This window comes from Mangifera indica, chromosome 19 (genome assembly GCF_011075055.1).
Source record: "Mangifera indica cultivar Alphonso chromosome 19, CATAS_Mindica_2.1, whole genome shotgun sequence".
In the NCBI taxonomy this organism is placed as follows: domain Eukaryota; kingdom Viridiplantae; phylum Streptophyta; class Magnoliopsida; order Sapindales; family Anacardiaceae; genus Mangifera; species Mangifera indica.
This window is the reverse complement of record NC_058155.1, coordinates 7,877,293-7,901,197: the sequence shown is the minus strand read 5'-3', so window position 1 is coordinate 7,901,197 and position 23,905 is coordinate 7,877,293. Positions and strand designations below refer to the sequence as shown.

The 23,905-nt window shown below is 29.2% G+C and overlaps 1 protein-coding gene across 1 annotated transcript; it reads right to left on the bottom strand.

The window, feature by feature from the left end:
• Nucleotides 1-11,000: 11,000 nt before the first annotated feature.
• LOC123202885 (metal transporter Nramp5-like) lies at nucleotides 11,001-11,996 on the bottom strand. Its single transcript, XM_044619039.1, has 5 exons — nucleotides 11,874-11,996; nucleotides 11,541-11,619; nucleotides 11,401-11,441; nucleotides 11,233-11,311; nucleotides 11,001-11,122 (listed from the first exon to the last, which is right to left on the bottom strand). The coding sequence occupies exons 1-5, from the start codon at nucleotides 11,967-11,969 to the stop codon at nucleotides 11,001-11,003; spliced, it is 417 nt and encodes a 138-aa protein (XP_044474974.1). The 5' UTR covers nucleotides 11,970-11,996.
• Between the last annotated feature and the right edge of the window lie 11,909 nt (nucleotides 11,997-23,905).

Here is a 23,905-nt window from a genome sequence, read left to right as displayed (position 1 = left end):
TCAGTAGAATCCATACATCATCCCAAGCTTTTATAGATAATACTTGGTTTCTTGTGGTTTAGCCTTTGGATTTATTTCTTTCCAGAATTTGTGGCTGGCACTCAAAATCCATACATTCCCATTATTTATTTCTTTGATATTTTGAGCTAAAGGACACCAAAATAAAATTCTGCAGGATGTTGCGTGAAACAAGGATACTGAACGGTCTAGGTCGGGTATTGTTTTATTAATAAAATGAAATATTATTATAAAAGTAAATTTTTTGAAAAATTATTATATATAAATCATAAATTATTACTATATATTTGATAAAAATATGTTAATAATATCTATTATATTTAGTTTGATGTAATAAAATAATATTATTTTATTTAAATGTCTTCGGTTATAATTATTTTAAAACATTTTTATGTTACTTATTATATTAATTGAAAATGAGTAAAAATTAATAAATAGCGTAAAATTGTAATAAAATTAAGATTATCTTAATAATTTTTTAATGCTCAAAGTGAAAGTGATAGTCAAATTACTTCTTAAGATGCGTATGGTTTGAGTAATATTTTATTACTAAAAATAAAAAATTATCTTAAAAATAGATTACTTAGAAGATTATTGAGTATAAATTATTATTATATTTAATAAAATGTGATAAATATTGATAGATATAAATAATTATTGTGTTTGATTAAAGATAATAAAAATAATATTAAAATATTATTTTACTTAAATGTCTTTGGGTATAATTATTCTAAAATATTTTTGATATTACTTATTATATTAATTGAAAATAAGGTTATTTTGTTCTAAAAAATTAATATATAAGACAATAATTATAATAAAATCAAGATTATCTTGGTAATATTTTAATATCTAAGGTGGAGATGGTAATTAAATTAATTCTTATATTATCTGTCATATCATCATTGGTAATAAAAGATTATCGAAATATTTGATTATCTGATAAACCAAATAAAATAATATCGATAATAAAAGATAGATTATTAAAATAATCTTTTAATACTTGAAGCAAACACCCTTTTATATTATTTGTCATATTACCATTGGTAATAAAAAATTACCAAAATCTTTTGTTATCTGATAAACTAAACAAAATTAAAAAAAATAAATTATTAGAGTAATCTTTAATGGGTTGTTTGGTTTGCAGTGAAAAAATATTACTTTAATAGATATGTTTTATTATTACTTACATTGCTTTATTTGATTTGTTAGTACTAAAAGATTATTATAATATTATATTATTAATAGTGATGTGACAAGAATGTAGATGATAATTTGATTATCATTACCAATATAATGTTATTTTATTATAATTTTATTCTGATTTATTAATTTTTTAGACTAAAATACCCTCACTTTTAATAGATATAACAAGAAATATAAAATGTATTTTAAAATAATTGTATCCAAAGATATTTAAGTAAAATTATATCTTAATATTGTTTTATGAGCAATATTATATATACCTACTTTAGATACACAAATATGTGCATACTTATCTGTTTTATTGTATGATTAGATGTTATTTTATTTCAAATTTAAAATCAACTAATCACGTGATGTCATATATAAATATATACATATTTGTATATAAAAAATAGATACAGATAATTTTATTATTATTTTATTTTCTTAAATCAAACATAATAATTAGTTATATTTATCTATTTTTATCAAATATATTAATAATTTATATTAAATAATATTTAAAATAATTTATCTTTATATCAATATTTTATAAAATATTTTTTAAACCAAACACCTGGTAGGCTTTCAAATCAATTATAAACCAACCCGTGGTTAGCTATTTTTTCCTCCTCCACATAAACTATTTGCGGATGCTGAGTAAGCCTACCATTTGATTCACATACATTCGGGTTTGGCAAACTTGCATAGGGCACGTGCAAACTTGCACAAGGCAGGTGCTTGAGATTACTACCACCTGATTTTATTTATAAATGGATGACGTCTTTGAAATATACATGTACCATGACTTCGCCCCTTGTTATTTTGGTCAACGACTAAATAATACTCTACGGCCGATAACGAGAGAAAATGTATAATAAAATCCATGGATAAGTGTAAATATATTTTGAAGATTTGACTTATAATTTCTTAATTGAGTACTCTAAAGAATTGACAAATTGGTACCGCCCGCAGTATGGTATAGGCCCTCTTTTTTGCATGGATGTCACAAAATTGTTGGTCATGTCAAGTTTGTGGATCACATCAATCGTGTCAGAAGGATTGGGGTAAGATTGGTGAATTAGTTGGATATGATTGGTTAAAAATATTAATAATTAAATATTAATAAAAATTAATAATATTTGAAAATATAATTTAATATAGGAAGAAGGACTATTTCCCATCCAACTTTTGATGCGTTCTCACATTGCCACCCACGGCAGATGAAAATCCAGTTTTCCCACCTGTGACCAAACTGCCGTCCAATTTTTCAGTTAGGGACAGGGGCAAAATCGTCATTTGTTATTTAAAACCTTAAAACTTTTAAATTTTACCGTTTCCCCCCTCCAGGTTTTAAAAACTAATAACTAACCCATCCTCAAAGTTTGAAAAGTTTGATTTCACCCCTAGGGTTTACTCCTTCTCCGACCACCATCGATGGCCGACGTATTCGACCGATCTCCCATCTCTGACTACAAAGGACGATGAAGGACGACCCTTCGTCGCCCAGATCTGGAAGAACAGACGAAGGACAACGTTTCGTCGTCCTTAGTCGTCGCATCTTCTAGATGCGATGAGCCACGAAGAGAGAAGAAGAGAGACCTTCGTCGAGCGATCTCCCAGATCTGGACGACGAGCGAAGTTTGAAACCGATCTCCCAGATCTGGACGACGAGCGACGAAGAGAGGTTTCTTCGTCGCATCGTGCGACGAAGAGATCTCCGTCTCTTCGTCGCACCGTGCGACGAGGAGATGAAGATCTCTTCGTCGCACCAAGAGAAGGAGGAGGCCGGTGACGACGCCGGAGAAGATGTCGGGAGATGAAGTTGAAGAATAAGGGTGAAATGCTAGTTTTGAAAGTTATGGGGGACGGCTGTATTTTGAAAAATATGGAAACCCTAGGTTTGGGGGTGAAAATGTTAGTTTTTAAAGTTTAAAAACTTTAGGTAAGGTGAAAATGTTAGTTTCTAAAACCTAAGAGGGGTGAATGGTAAAACCCTCACATCAATTTTGAGAAATTAAATTGAGGGGTATTTTTGTCATTTCATCTAACAAGGGTAAAATAGATATTTTACCTTTATGTAAACAGATATCATCTATTTTAACAGCTCATGAGTGAAAAAACTGGATTTTCATCTGCCGTGGGTGGCATTTTCAGAAAGCATCAAAAGATGGGTGGGAAATAGTCCTTCTCCCTTTAATTATATTACTTGTAGAAGTACGAAAGTTGAGCCGCTAAAGCCAATGATGATATAACCTGAGAAGTCCTAAAGCGTGTTACAAACCCTTTAATCCTAGTAGTATGAATTACTGTCATCTCTAATTAGTTTTAACTATTGTTAAAAGATATTACTTTTAATCATATTCTTTCTGTTAAAATATAATTTTTAACTGTATGTTTTCCTGTGTATTGGCTCTTAGTAGTGTGTCAATGCACATTCAAGCCTCCTAGAGTCCATATTTTGTGTAGATACCAAGGTATGCCCTTTTCTGTAGGTTCAAAAGAAGTTGTAACAAAGTTTGAAGGTTGTCAAAGTGAAGGAGCTGTTAACATAGGTTAATTTGCATCCTAAATTTTACTCTGTTGTATAATTGTTTATACATATGTATGCATGTATGTTAATCGATTACAAATGAATCCTGTGAAGGTTTATGTGGTGTTTCTATGTGCCCAAAAATTTTAAATTGACTTTCATTGCCCTTTCAACACTCCCAAAAAAACTTAACATGATAGTCAAGTTTTTTTTTGGTTTATGAAGGTCGCATTTTTTGGTCTGTTCTTCAATCTATGTTCAACACTCCCAAAAAAAATGTTAAATCGCTACCATTTAACAGACAATAAATAGAACACACAAGACATTAGCAAGGATACATCGCAAGTTTACAACAAGATCCTTTGGTGCTAGTATTCTCCCAGGGGCTTGTAGAGCACGGCTAACATGTTTCTGAATGGCACACAAGGCACAAAACCCAGAAATGCGACCTTCATAAACCAGTAATTAAAAATCAGCACCGAAAGAGCTTCCATTTAAGATGCACACACAGGATATGTACAATAACGGTTAATTAAAAGGAGACACCAAGTACCAGAGACAACAACATCACAAGAACTTCAATTAAAATGGGTATGCACAGAGCCAAAAGAAACTGATAATAATAAAACAAAAGCATATATATAAATATATATATATATATATATCTAATAAAACAAATATCAGACATGATATTTGTTATTATTTGGATACCGTAGGACTGCCATTTATGCCATTTATGCCATTTACGGCCATAAATGGCAAGTGCAATAAAGAGACATCTTCTTCATCTCTTCTTTTTCAAATACATTACTTGTGTGCTAGAAAGGAGAAAGACCAACTAAGTCACTTTGAAATCAACATCATGCATGCTTACATGAAAATTTAAAAACATAACAAGGGATTAAGAAAAGGTATCATCACCATGCTTATATATTTTAACACAGGAGCTCCATAAACCATAGATTTTCTTAGGCTATCTACAAAACTTAATACCAATAAAATATACTATGGGATCATCCAGATTTGTAGTGAATAGAATGCACTAAAACAAACGTAAAAAACTCCATTGAAAGTGGCTACTTATTCAATTTGCTCATCTCAACAAGCCATTACCCAAATTACTTGTATCTAAAAAATAAATCCCACTCATACTGACAGTATATAAACCACGGAATCTTCTGAACAACCATCCAAGTCTTTGAACTTTATTTTCATAAAGCAACTACGTATCCATGAGAGATTGTTATAAAAGCTGAATATGCTTCCACAACCCTATTATAACATATAAAGGTTTACCTAAAAATATGAGTTGATGCAGATATCTGCATGCTTATATAGTTTTTATTGTGTTCATGGAGGTAAAAAGAAAAATGAGAAAACCACTTACAAGAATTTTGATGCTTGCCACTCTGCAAGTATGCTGCTAAAGGCTCTGTGTAAGTCAGACACTGCAAAACCGAATTGAGAAAACAAGTATTCCCAAGATTTTCAAGACCAGCACCCTGTAAGTCATACATATGATTACAGATAAGTTTAAAGTTTAACACAACAACACCCTGAAAAGAGTAAAACTTTTCTCACTGAAAAATACACATCGAATTTATTTGAAATAGCAAATTCAATCAAATACTAAGTCTTTGAGCTGAAATAATCAATTGATAACTACAATGTAACATATCTTAGGAGATTATAAAAAATAGACAAAAGTAAGGGGGTTTAAGCGAAATTGCCCAAAAAATTCAGATTAAAGCAAAAATGCCCAACTTTTGTGAAATGTTGAAACTGCCCATATATAAACCCAACAAATTTCCCCTGTTCCCACTGTGAAATCACTGTTCAAAAACAGGGGAAAATTCAAAATTTTCCCCTGTCCCATTGTCATCGCACTGTCGGCCGGATTTTCAGCGATTTTCGTTTTTTCCAGCAACCGAAAATGGCACAGCACGTTAGAATATCTTCCGTCATCTTGTTTGAATCAAGTTATTGTTCATATTATTGAGATTTGAGTGAGATTTTGCGGTTTAGGGTTTCGATTTTGAACAATGCTTTAAATGTTTTGATTCTTGGTTGTTTTCGTTGAATTGGTTGAGGGGTTTTGTGTTATAGCCTATGTAGATTTGATTTGTGTTGAAATTGAAGGCTGAAACGACGATTTTTTGGCCAAAAATTCGTTCCGAAGCGATCGACAGTCTTCAGTGGGAACAATGTTTCCCATTGTCGACAGTGGGTTAGGGGGCTTAATAGTGTTTTCAAAATATTAGGGAGCTGTGTGAGAGTCCTCAGTCCACTGTGAGCTTTTTTGAAATTTGCCATGTGACAGTGGGCTGTTGCTGTGTATACGGTGGGTTGGGGGGGAATTAACTTTTATTAAAACTATAGGGTTTATATAGGACAGACTTTGAACGACCATAACTTTTGATCTGAGAGGAGTTACGGGGCCTGTAATATATCAATGCGAAGCTCGTTTCGAACTCTATAATGACAACCAGCAAAGCTGGTTGCACCGAATCTAGAGGCCAAAATAAAACTGTTTCAATGTGTATTATGCAATTTTTTTATTTTATCAAATTTAGGATTTTTGGTTTTTATGATTTTGAGTTTGTTTGTGACCGGGCTAGACTTTTTTGATATGTAATTTTCAAATTTGATATTTGTAATTATATGTTTTTTTAGATTTTCCAGTAATTTTTTTATTATTGACATTTTAGGGTATTTCAATATATCTATTTATTCATAATATGTTATTTTCAATATAATTTTCACGAATTGATTTTTTTGATTCGAATTCAGAAATATGAATTTCTTCTTTCCGAACGAACCCGTAGTAATTGATATTAAATAAAAATGAGAGTGAAAATAAATATTTAAGTGATATAAGAAATATATGTAATGAGAGTGAGAGTGAGAGAGTTTATATAAATGAGATGAGGGAAGAGGTAATTTTGGCATTTTAGAAAAAGCTATGGGCATTTTTGCTTAGGAATAGTGAATTTGGACATTTTTTGCTTGAAAATAGTGAATTTGGGCATTTTTGCTTAATTTGGGGGGGGGGGGGGGGGGGGGGGGGGGTGTGGTGTATTTTGGCCATTTTTTATAGTTTCCCTTTTGTTACTAGTTTCATAGCACATTGGTAAAGACAATATGGATTACCAAAACCATTAATTCAGTAACTATAGTGCAATTTTACTCCCTGCAACATACCAATTTCCTTTAAATAAAACTATAAAACTAACTAATGCTCATTATTTACTATTATCATACCAGGATTTCACTCCCTGCAACATACCAATAGCCCTTTAACAAAACTAAAACAAACTGCCTAAAGTAATGAAACTAACGAATTCCAACAAATTATCAATACAGAAAAAGATCATAGATTGAAGACTTGACTATCATGTTAAGTTTTTGTTGCCCTGGAAAAGACTTGACTATCATCGAACATAGATTGGAGAACAGGCCCAAAAAAAAAAGGAATCAGAGTAGTAAAAGACTTGAAGAAGACAAGATCAAAATGCTAAAATCATTGTCGGCGAGCTTGGGAATAGAAATCAATTGTTAAAGGGCCAAAGCACTATTTCCCACCCAAGTTTAGTGAAAGGGTAGGTTCCCACCTGTTAACTTTTAAAAACCTAAATATCTACCCATCAGTTAAAATTTACTGTTGAAATCAATGGTAAAATGGTCATTTAGCTAAAAATATTTACAAACTAAAAAATTATCATATTTCCCCCCCTAGATTTAAAAACTAACATTTCTCCCCACTGAAGGTTTGAAAATTCACCATTCTCACCTAGGGTTTGGAACTTTTTTCTAGTCCCTTCCGGCGAGCTTCTCTGTCGCCATCTCTGTCTCCGTCAATCTCTTCCTCCTAGCACTCTTTCCCTTACCGGTGCTCCCTCTGCCTCCAAACGTTGTCGATTTCCACCGTTGATGACTAACAACTTTAAAACCCACGAGTGGGCTTCAACCATAATGACGATAGATGACAATCGACTCTAGGGAGACCAAATGTCGACAAAAGAGACATTGGAGAGATGAATCGCACGATGACAACACTGGGGAGATGAATCACGCAACGAAAGAGATGTCGGAGAGACAAATCGTGCGATGAAAGAGACACCAAGGAGACGAATCGCTCGACATCTTTAGGGAGACAAATAGCGTGACGACGACGCTAAGGAGATGCTTCTACTCGTGGTTGAGATCCGTCGACCTTATTTTTTGGCCGCCAACAAAAGAATAATGGGGAAGGCTGACTTGACTCGTTGGAAGAAACTGGAAAAAAATTCCAAACCCTAGGGGAGAATGACAAATTTCAAACCTTGGGTGGTGGGAAATATTAGTTTTTAAACCTAAGGGGGGAAATGTCACAATTTTTTAGTTTTTAAAATTTTTTAATTAAATAACCATTTTACCCTTAATTTCAATAGTAAATTTTAATTGATAGGTGGGTGTTTGAGTTTTTGACAGTTAATGGGTGAGATTATGTCCTTTCACTAAACCTTGGGTGGGAAATTGTCCTTTGGCCTTGTTAAAGAAGGCTTGAAGAGAAACAGAGTAGTTGAAAAACTAAGTTTATATCATTTTACTCATTTAATTTAAAAAACTAAAAATTTCTTCCAAAATTAAGTTTTGAAAAGTGATATTTTTCGACTACCTAGGATTCCCAATTTCGTTGGCAAATTTTTAGCCAACGATGGCCGATCTCTCTCCCTCCCAGTGTCATCTCTTCTTTTGGTACTCAATATCGAACTGATGATGTCTGAATTTAATAGAATTCAAACAAAGAGTTTCGACTCTTCGTCTATATCTTCATCATCCAGACGAAGTCGGTTTCGTCTGGACGACGATGACAGTCTAGATGAGGCTGATCTCCTCATGTAGATTGTCGTTGTTATCGTTAAGACAAAACTAACTTCCTTTAGATAATACTTTTTATCTAGATTTTGTCGAATCTAGACATTGTCAATTTGATATTGAGTATCAGAGGGAGAGAGATCAAACATCGTTGGTTGAAAATTTGTCGATGAAATTGGAAACCCTAAGTAGGGGATAAAATATTACTTTTCAAAATTTAATTTTAGAGGAAATTGTTAGTTTTTCAAATTAAGGGGTTAAAATAATATAAACTTTGAATATTATTGTTCAAATGATGATTTTACTTTTAATTCTAACTTAATTTTGGAAAAAAATGATTAATTTTTTAAATTATAAATAGATGTTTGAGTTTTTAAAAGTTGGAGGATAAAAATAAATCTTTTGGCATAAACAAAATAGGGATGAGAGAAAGCTAAGTCACGTGGTTTAATTTAAAAGAACAAAGGAAAACGTGAGAACCGCACATTTAATGTAAGGAAAATAGAGCCACGTCCACAAAAAATTTAACGTTTGACTTTTTTTATTGTATTTTAATAAATAATTATTATAAAATATTTTTTATTATTTTTTAAAATTAAAAATCGATTCTATTTAGATAACCAATTTTCAGATTTTAATAAACCAAAAATAGAACCAAATTTTTGATTATTATAATATTTTAACACGATAATTTTATCAATTTTACGGTTATTTTATTTTTCGATTTGGTTTAGTTTTTAGAGTATTTTGAATACCCTTGATTTAAGATTAACAAAATAAATTATAAATGTAGAATCTGCAAGTAAGGAAATCTTGTATGAAATTGACTTGTGCATATTTTGGTACAAATATGAAGACCTTTTATGGTCGAAAATTAGGACATTAGGTTGCAATAAAAACACATCGACGTTGGCTATGAAGAACACTAATGGGTAACTTTTAAAAATATTATTTAATAATATTAATATTATCATGGAAACTGAATTTAGTGATGTAACTTCTATTTTGTAAAAGTATAAAAAAATAATTAAATAATGATATATAAAAACAAACTAAACACTATCTTTCTCGTGCATAAAGGGATCCACCGAATCACACATGAATTGGGCCAAAAGCCCAATTCCTTTTGTTATCTCTTCATAAGCCGCCGAAACAATGATATTTATAAATTATAAGAAAATTACGTATATGTAAGGGTCAAATCTTTTAAAAACATTTCACATATATACAATACAAAATACGTGCCATTATGGCTTAATTATTAGTTCTATCAAGAACTTATTGTCTATCCCTTTTGATACTTGATTATTGAAACCAACTATCATTGTTTCAATCATTGGTGGACCTCAACTATGTAGCACGGAAACGGAAACGGAAACAGAGGAACGTGAAAAAGCGGAAACGAAAACTTGGAAACGCATTTTTTTAAAAATATAGGAAACGAAAATATGAAGAAACTTATAAATATAAAAAATATAAGGGTTTTTTTTATAAATACTAAATTTTTTATAATAAAAATACATAAACTTGTATAATATAAAAATAAATAATAAAAAAAATGAAGAGAAAGAGTACTATAAAATAGAATCATAGAACCTATTGTAAATTGTTCTTAAGTAAACGTATGTAGATATTTAAGAAAAAAATAATAATACACATCAATTTATATGATATGTCGGGGAAGAGATGAGTAACACATCAAAAAGTTGAGAGGAGATGAATTCAATATGAGATTTAAAGACATTTTCGATTTGAAAATATAAAAGATATGTGTTTAATCGATTTCATAATTTTTCTTATAAAATAAACGTGTTTCAAAATTTATCAAAAATTTTGAAATAACCTGAAACGTTTCCTACAAGTTTCGGAGAGTTTCAGAAACGGAAACGTTTCCGAAACGTGGAAACGCATTCTATTGTAAGGTTCTGTGCTACTTAGGTCATGACAAGTTATAATCCATAGCTAAGTTGACTTGATGATCATTTTTAAAGCTCCAAAATATAAAATAAATACACAAGTGGAAATAAATTAAATCAGTTCAAAGAGGGATAAGACCATTGATCGAAATATTAAATATGAACTGTTAAATCACCCCATATCTTTGCAGGCCGAGCAACAAGAGAGTGCTGAAGACGGTGAGGAGAACTCCGCGAAGACTGTCCCAATCACTGGGAAGAAAAAAAAAAACAATGCAAATGTTAAATGAAATACTTTAAAGGTTGAATTTAAAGTGTTTTCTTGAAATTAATGTTTTTTTCTTTTAGAATTCAAATTATAGCATGTTATTGTTAGGTTTAGTGCTTCTGTTTGGAAGCACTTCCTACCCAGTCAGTCCCAAACTCAGAATCTCTAGTAGTATTTTCTGAAATGAATGTATCGAATGTAAGACAATGAATTTATAGATGATTTAAGAATTCTGGATGCCTTCTGGGATGTCAGCGTTTATGACAGCTATTTCGGCCAGCAACCACAGGCAGTACTTGACATATTTTGGGTACTCAGCCTTGCATAATTCTGATAAATGTTTACCTGAGAGTCCAATGAACTAAGTTATTGTTATTTACTAAAGAAAAAGTAATCTAGTAGTTAATATTCATCAACATAATCTGACTTGTAATTTGGTTAGTTTTTTGACTTACCAGAGCATACTCCAAGATTTGCAGCAAGGGACTGGATTATAAAAGCAAAGATTAATGCGACAAGAACTACCCATAATAGCTGAAAATGACATGACAAACATGTTTGTTTTCTTCTCTTCTTTATTTTCGATGTATATTATAATATTTGAAGAATTATGTTTCATATACCTCATATCGGTGATTAGCTCCTGCTTGCAAATCAGTTTCCACTGTAATATGACACCATAGAAGCGTTTGTTAGTCACAAAAACACAGACCCAGAAAGAGAAACAAACGTTCACATCAATAGTAGGAAGAGAGAAGCTTACAGCTTCCAGGGTCAATATAAGCCATTGAGACAAGAAAACCAGGGCCTACAAACGCCACAAACTTTTTCCATCCAGGTTTCTAATTATCCCAAAGTATCCAAATCAAGTTTAGGAGAACTTCATCAGGTATTAATATTCTCACAATTGTAGTAAAACATAGAGAAATATATCTGTCAGACTCTGTTAATTATCATTGGTTATCTCATTTCAGTTCAGGCGCCAATTAAAATGAAAGTTGTGAATTTTATGTCCAGATTTAAAGCCCAAAAATATTATCATATATATCTATGTCGTGAATAGCTGAGTTAAGACAAAATAAACAAACGTAAATACCTGCTGATCGTCAAAATTTTTGTCATCGTTGAGGTTGCTCCCGCCGCCCCGTGGTTGAGAAATTTCTGGCTGATGTTGCTGATTCGGGCTTGCCATCTCTTACTTTCTGCAATTTGTAGGTATCTTTTTTACCACCAAATTACTACATAATAACAGAGAAGTGCAACTTTGAATGAAACTCGATTCCCATATTTATAATAGGGAAATTGAAATTTTTACCACTATTTTATTCCGTGTATACAAAATTGTCATCTATTCTAAAACTTTAACAAATATACCACAACAGTAATCACCTTCCCCAAAATAACCCTCTTTAATCTTTCATGTACAAATTTTCTCTCTTCTTCTCTGCAACTTTTTTCTCTCTTCTTCTTCTTCTTCTTCCAAAGTGATAAATGAACCACTATCTCTTCTTTTTTATCTTCAAAAACAAAAACAGGAAAGAAAAAACTGAATTCTTTAGATTAAAAATTCTTCAAAGTAAGGATATAAAAAAAAGAACAATTCATAAAAACTCAACCACATCCACTTTATATCTTAAAAAAAATGACGATCAAAGAAGATCATTTAGTATGATTAAACTGAAAAAAAAAATTTATATATAATTGAAAAAAAAAAATGAAAAAAGCTGAGAAATAAGGTTGGCCTGACGCCAACCCTTGCTTTTATATATAAGAAGGGTTAACTTATGTTTTTATATATATATATATATATATATTATAATATTATAATATAATATATTATAATAATATTATAATATAATATATTATAATAATATTATAATATAATATATTATAATATTATTATAATATAATATATTTTATATTATTATATTATATATTATATTATGATATTATTAAAAAAAAAATAAAAAAGGGTTGGCAGGACGCCAACCCTTTTTTAATTTTTTGTTTAAAAAATATGAAGACGCCAATCTTTTTTAATTTTTTTAATTAAATTTTTTTTGTTTAAAAAATATAAATGCCCACCCTTTTTAATTTTTTTAAATTAAATTTTAATTTAATCTAAATTTAAATTAATTTGATTTGATTTGATTAATTTGAAATTTGATCCAAATTTAAATTAATGTAATAAAAAACAGAAGAAAATGATAGTGATAATTTTATAATTTTTTATGTAACTCTCTATCATGATAAGAAAAACAATACACATACGAGCATTGGATTGGAATACGGAAGCATAAAAAATAAAAGAATTGAATGTAATAAAAAAACAAAAAAATAATAAATTCACTGTACCAGGGGGGTTGGCGTTAATGCCAACCTGTTCTTCATCTGGAATTTTTTTTAACTTACATTTTGGTATTTTATAACCATCATTATAACATTAAACAATATTATAACAACTTTAAACAATAGAAACAACATAAAATAATAACATTAAACAATCTAACAATATGAAATCACAATAATAGAGTTACATAATATATATTATATATTATAATAATATATAATATATAAAATATATTATATTATAATAATGTAATAATATATAATATAAATTATATATTATAATATATTATAATTAAAAATATTATAATATAATAATATTAATATTTTAATATTATATATTAATATATAAGGGTTGGCAGACGCCAACCCTTATATAAATATACGCCAACCCTTATTACCTTTTTTTTTGTTTTGTTTTTACTTTTAATATTATAATATATAATATTAATATTATATATATAATATATTTTATATATTATAATATATAATATTATATATAATAATATAATATATAATATATTATAATGTATAATATATTAATATATTAATAAAATGGTGATCAACCATTTATTTTATTTTATTTCATAAAAGGATACGCATGTCAATCCTTGCATTATATCTTTTATAAAGTGATGAGACCCATATCAATAAAAAAACTATAGTATTATATTATAATATATATATATATATATATATATATATAAGAGCAATAAGGGTTGGCGTTGATGTCAACCCTCACTGTTCCCAGCTTTAAGTTTTTTTTTACTTTTTTTTAGTTAAACGTAAATTTTTTTTTTCAGTTCAAATCTTTAAATGTTAATTTTTTTTCTAGTTAAATCCTACTAAATAGTCTTCTTCGATCATCTTTTCTTTCAATATACAAAATGGATATGGTTGAGTTTTTGTGGGATGCTTTTTTTTTTTATATCCTTACTTTAAAGAATTCTTAATATGAAGAATTCAGTTTTTTTCTTTCTTCTTTTGTTTATGAAGATGAGGAAGAAGAGAGAGTGATTCATTTATCATTTTGAAAGAAGAGGAAGAAGAGAGAAAAAAGTTGCAGAGAAGAAGAGAGAAAATTTGTGCATGAAAGATTAAAGAGGGGTATTTTGGGGAAGGTGAGTACTGTTGTGATATATTTGTTAAAGCTTTAGGATATGTGACATTTTTGTATACACGAAATAAAATAGTGGTAAAAATTTCAATATCCCTTTATAATAATAGTGGATAGTCTTCCTTAAGCCGACGTTGTTTAGCTTCAAGACAGCGTAGCAAGCCACCTCTCTCTGCCCTCGTTTACCTTTAGGGGGCGTTTGGTTTGGGTTTTTGAAGATTACCTTGGTAATCTATCTTTTATTCCTTTGTTTGGTTTGTCAATAATAAAAGATTATAGTAATTTTCTATTACTAATGCTGACGTGACAGATAATATAGGTGGTAATCTGATTACCACATTCACCTTATGTATTTAAAGATTACCAAGTTAATCTTGATTTTATTATAATTATATTATTATTTATTAATTTTTTGAGACAAAAATAAATTTATTTTTAATTAATATGAAAAATAATATAAAAAATATTTAAAAATAATTATATTCAAGGACATTTAATTAAAATAATTTACTAGTAATATTTTATTATCTTTAACTAAACAAATTTTATTAAACATAGTAATTACTTATATCCAGTAATATTCTAACTAATCTATCTTTAAGGTAATCTTTTTATTTTGGTAATAAAACATTACCTAAACCAAACGCCCCCTTAAAACCATAATAATATATTTTCTTGAGATTGCTCTAAATATACTATACATACATATTTTTAAGATGGATAACATTTAATTCTATGATTATATATAATTTATATACTCATTTTATACATTCAAAATGTGTAAACTTTTGTTAGAAATAGAGAAAAAATAAGAATACAAAATCTAATTTGATTGTGCTTTTGATTAATATAATATTATTTTATTATAAAAAAATGAAATATTATTATAAAGATAAGCTAACTTGAATATTACTTGATATAAATTATTACTATATTTGATAAAAATGGTAAGAATAAATAATAATTATGTTTGGTTAGATGTAATAATAAAATAATAAAATATTATTTTACTTAAATTTCCTTAGATATAATTTTTTAAAAATATTTTTCATATAAGTTATTATATTAATTAAATATAAAAGTATTTTAGTTCTAAAAATTAATAATTAAATATTGAACTGTTTAAAAATTAAGATTATTTTTCTAATATTTTAAAATCTAAGGTGAAAATAGTTATAAGATTATTTTTTTAATATTTTATATTATTTATTACATTACAATTGTTAATAGAAAATTATTGAAATATTTTATTATTCACAAAATAAATAAAGTAATGTTAATAATAAAAAATAAATTATTAAGATAATATTTTATTAATTCGAACAAAACACCCTCTTAAAACTAATAATTAAAACTATTCCTTTGGAACCATGTTATTAAGTGATGATGATGACAAATTTCAAGTTTTTGTGTAGATAGTTTTGCATATTTTCCTCAGGACAACCAATCATGCGTTTTCTTTTATAAAGCTTTTGGTCGTTGCTTGTTCATCCTTCTCTTGAATTCTATCATTGTAAGAATTTTGATGGATTTTCAAGAGAAGATAACTTTAGCCTTCTTAGTTTATATAAACACAGGTTACTCTTTTTAGTTTGTTCTTCGCTATTCTAGTTTTTCAAGCAAAATGAGCTTATGTTATTTTTGAGTTGCTTTTGTGGCTCGTTGTTTGTTTGTTAATATATTATTTTACTTTAAAAAAAAATTCAAGCATTCAAAAATATGTATGATAGTTTATACAACGTTAACTATAGACTTTCGAATCAATTTTAAACCAAATCATGGTTAGTTATTTTTTTTTAATTCCATTATTTAAATCATATGTTGATGCTGAATAAAACTATTATTTTTTTCTACAAGGCAAAGGACTATTTTTCACCCCAATTTTAGTTCAATTTCAAAAAAATATTTAAATTAGTTGAAAAATCTAAATATTCATCCATAGATTAACTTTTATTAGAATTTTTTATTAGAGTAAAATGTAAAATCATCATTTTATTATTAAATACAAAAACCTTAAACATTTATATAATTTTCTTCTTTTAACTTAAAAAACTTATAATTTTCCCATTAAATTGAATTTTTAAAAACATTAACCGGATGTCGTTCCCACCATCGGCCAATGTTCTCACCATCTTCTTCTCTAGCAATTGACGTTCATCAGACCAATCTTTTTTATTCAATGAAAAGATGAAGATGAATCATTTTCGTTCGATTGACAGAAGACGACATTTATCTCTTTGTCGGATAAGACGAAATCAGTCATGTGGAACATCGGTCAAGGGAGAAGAAAATTTTGGGACATTGATTGATAGCGAAAACGATAATTAGTCATCAAAGATGGAAGAAATTATCTTTAAAAGAGAGGATAATTTTTTAAAGTTTAATAATAAAAAGAAATTATTAATTTTTTAAATTAAAAAAAATAAAATAATATAAATTTTTAGGATTTATAAATAAAATAATAATTTTATTTTTATTTTTAATAAAAATTTTTATCAAAAATTAAAATAATTCTTTCGCCTTTCCATATATTTGGGTTCGGAAAAACTTGCAAGGGGCACGTGCTTCGAGGTTTTACCCCTTTTATTTATATATAAATGAATGACGTCTTGGAAATATACATGTACCGAGACTTCATTCCTGAATATTTTGGTCAATAATTCTCGATAGCGAGAGAAAATGACATAAAGTATTATAAAAATCTAGCTTATTATTAGATAATTGAATACTCTACGGAATTGACATATTGGTAGAATGTAGCATCAATACCAGTTAACCTCATCGTGATTCTGTAAGAATATAAATATGCTACTGCAAATTTTAAATACAATACAAGAATAATTTTGTTAATCATATAATATTAGTCAATGATGTTTGGTATAATAACTAGGCCAAAAGACTTATTCCCACATGCCGATTAATTGAATACAGAGATAATATTTAATTAATAACATATTTTTAATGAATTTGTTTTGTCTAACCGAAGAAATGATAATTAATTTTCCTGCCCCTTGAGGTCCACCAATAATTGAAACAATGAGATTTGGTGTAACTGCAACGCACCTCGTCATCCAATTCCTTAGTTTTCTCATTTTCATGTCCAGGAATCTTTGAAAACCGCACAACCCAGAAGCTAAATAAAAATTTTACAAAGAGATTTGTGATTAATGAAGTTCAATTTCTTTTCGATATTTCTGTTGACCAGCATAATAAATTGTCCAGCATAAGTTACTGTGATGGCGGATCTTTGCCCTGAGCCAAGAAGGGCAATGGCATAAACAGTTGAGCTCGATTTTGCCAACACATTCCGCACAGAAAGAATCTGAGTTCCTGTTAGTATTTACTATATAGATCATGTTTAATGCTACCAGAGTCGATTTCTTTTTTCTTTTTCTTTTTTTGGTTCAAATAATTTAGACCTTAAGGAGGAAAGCAGCAGAGTGGAGTATAATATTATTGCATTGATCCTTGGTATTTTCTGAGAGATTTGGGGCTGAGCAAATTGTGCCTGTTACTGACACCATTACAACATTGGTGAGGAAATATCTACACGCATCCTGGATAAAACAAGACAGATAATGGAGATATTACCACCAAAACATTTATATCTTAAAGATGTCTATATATATTCAATGTTGATAGTATTTTACTATGACTTACGTTTATGCCACGGACAGAACTGAGCACTTTTCTGGAGGGCACAAGAGCTGAGTGCAGAAACAGATTGTGCCTACATATTATTAAATGGGTTTTGTCAGTTTTAATGGTTTTGATGTTCAGAGAATTATGTGAAGTCTAATGGATCATACGGCATGACGGTGGTTCCCAATAGGGCGATGGTGTCGCTTACAGCGCCTTGGCCACTTAGCTTGGGAATAAACAGGCCCTTGAAGACATCAACTACAGGAGGCTTTACATAACCCATTTCTCCAAAGAAACAACCGGCTATTATGAATACAAGTATTGCTATCAATATTTCCAGCTTTCTCATCTATTATATTTAACCATTCAAAAAGAGTGAGATTAAACTTGAGCAACTGCCGTTTTGGTTTTATGAGATTATCTAGTCATGACAAGTTATCCATCAGCTAAGTTGACTTAATTATAATTTTTAAGGCTCCAAAATATAAAAACTATACACAATTGGAAATAAATTAAATCAGTTCAAAGAGGAATAAGGTCATTGATTGAAATATTAAATATGAACTGTTAAATTACCCCATATCTTTGCAGCCCCAGCAACAAGAGAGTTCTGAACCCAGTGAGGAGAACTCCAACCCATACTGAGATGTGAAAGAGCATGTTTAATGCAAAGGCTGTCCCAATCACTAGGAAGAGAAAACAAAAACAATACAATATTAGATTTATTTTGTATAAATTGAATTAAAAAAAAACAATAATAAAACCTCAGGATCTACACATAGATTATAAAATATTGAATTAAATTCTTTAGGGTTATAGGAATACTTGAAACACTAAGCAATTCGAATACGCAAAGCTGCCGAAATTACCTTTTGATATGACTTAATCTTCTATTTTAGAAATCTTTTTCAATGAAATAAGTTATAACACAATTATATTGTATCAAGTCTGAAGAGGGGGACCTAGCCAATATATATAGTAGGTTAATTGCCCTATCAAGGTTCAATAAACCTCAATATCCATAATTATATTATTCACCTAGATTATAACTTTTAAATGTATTAGACTTATATTTATTGATTACTTAAACTCATATGTAAACAGAGATTAGACTTTTTTTAATTATTCAATTTTATTAAATCAAAATCATAATTAATGTTAGTCTATATTAGGAAATTTTTAACATTCTTCCACTTGAGAAATATTAATTATTTTTATTTTATTTTAAGAAAAAAGAAAACAATTTTCAACTCTTGGGTAATCAACATTTTAACTTTAAATGACCATAATTTTAGAAAACAAAATAGTCTAAAAATAAATTATATTATAATAAACAATCTAATTAATATGATCATCAATAACGAACCAAGACATTATTAATGTTCTCTATCGATATAAGATCATTTTTAATAACAATTACTAATAATCAAATCAACACGAATTAGATCTGAGAGTGTGGCAAAAATAGTACCCAATAAGGTCATCATAAGCAATGTTATGTTTTGTCAGTCCTCTTTATGATTTTTTTTAACCTTATGCCTCAAAAGAAAACAAAAGAAATCTCTTTGCTTTCAATAAAACTTATATATTTTAACCTTACTCGAGACTCACGAAACATACATATACAACTGTTATACTTAAAATAAATCTTATCTTGAGACACATGTTATACATTAACCTTATATATACACATACATCCATCGACAAATAAATATACTTATATGATCATGATCAATAATAAATATAAATAAATAACAATATAAAACTACCACTAACCCTAAATATCCAAAAACCTTAAACAACATTATGTTTTTAACATCACTTTATGAACTACAAGTTTTATTCTTTTGGTTAGGGGTTTAAACTTATATTTACTATATATTTTTTTTTTTTGCACTTTACCTGAATGTCTTATCTCTTTATTAGATTCCTAACTGTAAGATATAATAGATTGAGTTGTGATTTAAATTGAATGGATTGATGAATTACTGGAAGGTTATTTTGATTGGATTGTATTCTTTTATCACTGTCTGATAGTGCTTAAAATATTTTGGAGTGGATTACTATGAGGTTTATTGGACAAAAATATGCATAAGATAATGCCTCATTGAATAAATGTGGGAAATTTATGATAAGTTTTTGAAATGTTGTTTATTGATGGTCCAGATTTTTTTTGTGTTGTACTGCTGGAAAATTGTTGATTTGGAGAAATTATTGAGCTGCTAGTTTTTAAGTTGTGGTTAATGTTGATTGATTACAAGAGTTTATTGTTTTAAGGATGATTTTGTTGTGTTTGTGATTAAATTCTTATGCAGATTTTTGGCTTAGTGTTGTTGGATAAAATATCAAATTGGAAGAATTGTTGATATATTGTTTTGATGTTGATTTTCTTGCATTTATAGATATATTTTTTTTGTGCAGATTTGTTGATATTTAGTTGATGTGTCTATTTGAGATTTCATTAATAATATTTAGATTATTTATTTTGGTCTTGGATATTTTAATTCTGTTTGCATACTAAACAAAAATTGAATTGTTCTACAACTATAAGTTTCTTACTGTGCTCATAGTGATATTTGAAATGTCCTTCATCAATTATACCAACATTTGAAAAATCCAATGAGTTCTCACGTGTTCTTGTTGATATTTTATCATTTTATTGTTGAATTTCGAGTAAACATTAAGGATAATATTTGTCTTAAGTATGGGGGGAGTCTGTAGTTTCACTTAAAGTTTGGTTTGCAATTCCTCAATTTAGTCTTTGGATTTCCAATTTATTTTATTCAGTTTTGTTTTTACTTCATGCAATTTTATTTTCAAGTTTTCATTTGACTTTTATGTTACAATTTTACCTATATTAGTTTAAATTAGACCCACATTTTGCCTATGCTTTCTTTGACTTTGGACTAAAAATTTCAAATTCACTTTTTGGCACTTCAAAAGATACATTTATGAAAACTTTTCAGGTGATTTGAATGATTGAATCACCTTTAGCAATTGAACTCATTTTTTGTTCTTAAAAGACAAAAAGTATGAATATATTCATGATTAGTGATGAAATTACAATTGTTACATTTATTGTTCAGATTTTATTGTGTATGCAGTTGTTATTTCGAGATTGTGTTTGCTTACTTAGAGAGAGTTTATCTATATTTAGGTATATTTTCTAGTATTTCACGAGTCCTAGAACTTGTCACTCAATTTTTTGAGATGAAATAAAAGTTGCATGATAAAAAACATAATATAAACATATGTTTGTTTGTTTGTTTAACCTAAAATGGCCTCGTTACTCTAACTAACCTTTTTAAATGTTTCATGTCTTGTAAGCCTTAATTTTACTTGTGTTTTATTTATAATCTTTGCATTTTCTTTGTTTTCAACCCTTAATCACCCACCTAGCCAAAAATATATTAACTGTACCTTTTGCGTGGGTTATATTGTTGATGAAATGAATGATTTTGCATGAGATTTTTGGATCAATTGAAAAGGAAGAATGAAGAAAAATTAGGAAATCAAAATGTTATTTCTCCATGTACACCATCCTATGTATAAAGAAATAAGTGTGAGAGATGTTTGAAAGAAATATATATATATATATATATATATATATATATAATATATATATAATATATATATATATATTATATATATATATATATATGAAAATGAGAAAAAAGAGAAATATGAAAAAAGAAACTAAACCAAAAAAAAAAGAGAAAAAAAAAAAAGCTGTGTACACATTATTAGTGCAATTCACATTCATATTTCTCCCTTGATTGCTATCTTGTGATCATGTAGATCCCCATTTTATTCATTAATAATCTATTCATGTTTATTTGTTAATATTTTTATCCTTTTATTATTTAACTGAAACCTCTAATTACGTTACAACCTAAATAAAGACCTATCGATCTTTATGAAGTAAGTTTCGTCTTTTCTAAATGTCATGAAGACTTCTAGTCTTAACTGGAGATGAACTGCTACTTGGAGAACTCGAATTAGAGTTTGAGTTGCTGCTGCCTGCATGAGAATTGCTATTGCAGTTTGAGTTGTTGCTGCCTGCATGAGAAGATGTGGCTAATGGTGACTGTATTGTAGGAGTAGTTGAGACTGAGTGACCCTTTGCTACAGATTGACCCATTGCTGTATCCTCATGGACTACTGTTATATCTTCAATATTATTTTTACCCTTATCATTGTCACTGCTCCAGTCCCAAGTTGCTACCTCATGAAAAAGAACATCTCTACTCACCACTAATTTTTTGGTTAATGGATTGTAGAGCTTATATGCTTTCGATTCTTCACTATAACCCATAAAAATACATTTCTCACCATGATCATCCAATTTCTTTCTTTTGCTATCAGGTATTTGAGCATATGCGATACACCCAAAAATCCTCAAATGACCAATGCTAGGCTTATGTCCGCTCTATGCTTCTTGCGGTGTCATATTTCAAACACTTTTCGTTGGACATCGATTGAGAAGATAAACCAAACAAGCAACTGCTTCAGCCCAAAATTGTTTTGGTAATCTTCTCTCATTGAGTAGAGTTTTTGTCATGTCAAGTATGGTACGATTCTTCCGTTCTGCAATTCTATTTTGTTATAGGGTGTATACAGTTGTTAGTTGATGTCGTATACCATGTTCCCTGCAAAACTCTTTAAATGCATTTGAAGTATACTCTCCACCTCTATCAGATCTTAATGTCACAATCTTACACTTTCTTTCATTTTCTACAAGAGATTTGAACTGTTTAAATATAACTAATGTAGTACTTTTTTCTTTCAAAAAATAAACCCATACCTTTCGGCTGAAGTCATCAATAAAACTTATGAAGTATTTATTTCCACCAAAAAAATAAGGTTCGATTGGTCCGCAAATGTTTGTGTGTACAAGTTACAAGTGTACATGTGTTCTCCATGAAAACATACTGGGAAAAGGAAGACGAGATTGCTTACCAAGTACACATCCTTCACATACACGATCTGACAGTTCAATGTTTGGCAATCCATGCACCATACCAGTTGAAGATAACAACCTTAGTCCGTTGAAATTAAGGTGCCCAAATCGTAAATGCCATTTCTCTGACTTACTTTCAGTTATTCCAAGAAAACAAGGTTCACTTGTAATATGTAAGTGTAGAGGAAACATACGATTCTTTGGCATTTGTACCTGAGCAATAAATTGTCCATTTGTATCTCTTAGATGGAGTTGATTCTCTTTCATATGGATAATATCACCTTTCTCAAGCAACTGACCAAGACTAAGAATGTTGCTCTTCATACTGGGAATATAGTTGACATCAGAAATATACATGATTTTTCCATTTTTTTGATAAACCTGAATTTTTCCTTTTCCCTCAACTAGTAACTTCGAGCCATCTCCAAGACTTACCGATCCACCAACTTCTTCTTTGAGATCCACGAAGCATTCTTTTTGGCTATACATATGGTTGGTCACTCCAGAATCAAGATACCAGACATCCGTTTGTCCAATAGATTCTTTGTGTACTATCAACAAAGTTGGTTCTTCATCAATATCATTGGAGGCTTCAACTAAGTTGGCATGATCTTCAGATTTGCTGGAACACTTAAAAGAGTAATGTCCAAATTTTCGACAATGAAAACATTGAACATTTGCTTTACCTCTGCCATATCCTCTGCGACCTCTACCTCGTCCACGAGAAGATGCCCCTCCATGTTGAGAAGTATGCCTTCGAATATGTTCACTGTTTGAATTGTCAAAAGTGAGTTTTGATTCCAATGTTTGATCCGTTGAACTTAACTGAGAATTCTTTCATATACGTTGTTCATGAACTCTCAAATAACCTAAAAGTTCCTCTGTACTCATCGTTTCCAAATTCTTTGACTCCTCTATAGCTATTACTACATGCTCAAAATTATGAGTGAGAGATCTCAGTATCTTCTCCATTACACGAACATCTTCAAGCTTTTCTCCATTCCTCTTTATTTGATTGACAATTGCAATAAGTCGTGAGTAATAATCTGAGACTGATTCTCCT

Excerpts from the sequence above, each read along its gene's own strand:
- LOC123202885 (XM_044619039.1), bottom strand. The coding sequence starts at position 11,969 with ATGGCAAGCCCGAATCAGCAACATCAGCCAGAAATTTCTCAACCACGG. Across the intron at positions 11,620-11,873 it reads AAAATTTTGACGATCAGCAG|AAACCTGGATGGAAAAAGTT; the intron begins GTATTTACGTTT and ends TGGGATAATTAG. Across the intron at positions 11,312-11,400 it reads GAGCTAATCACCGATATGAG|CTATTATGGGTAGTTCTTGT; the intron begins GTATATGAAACA and ends TGTCATTTTCAG.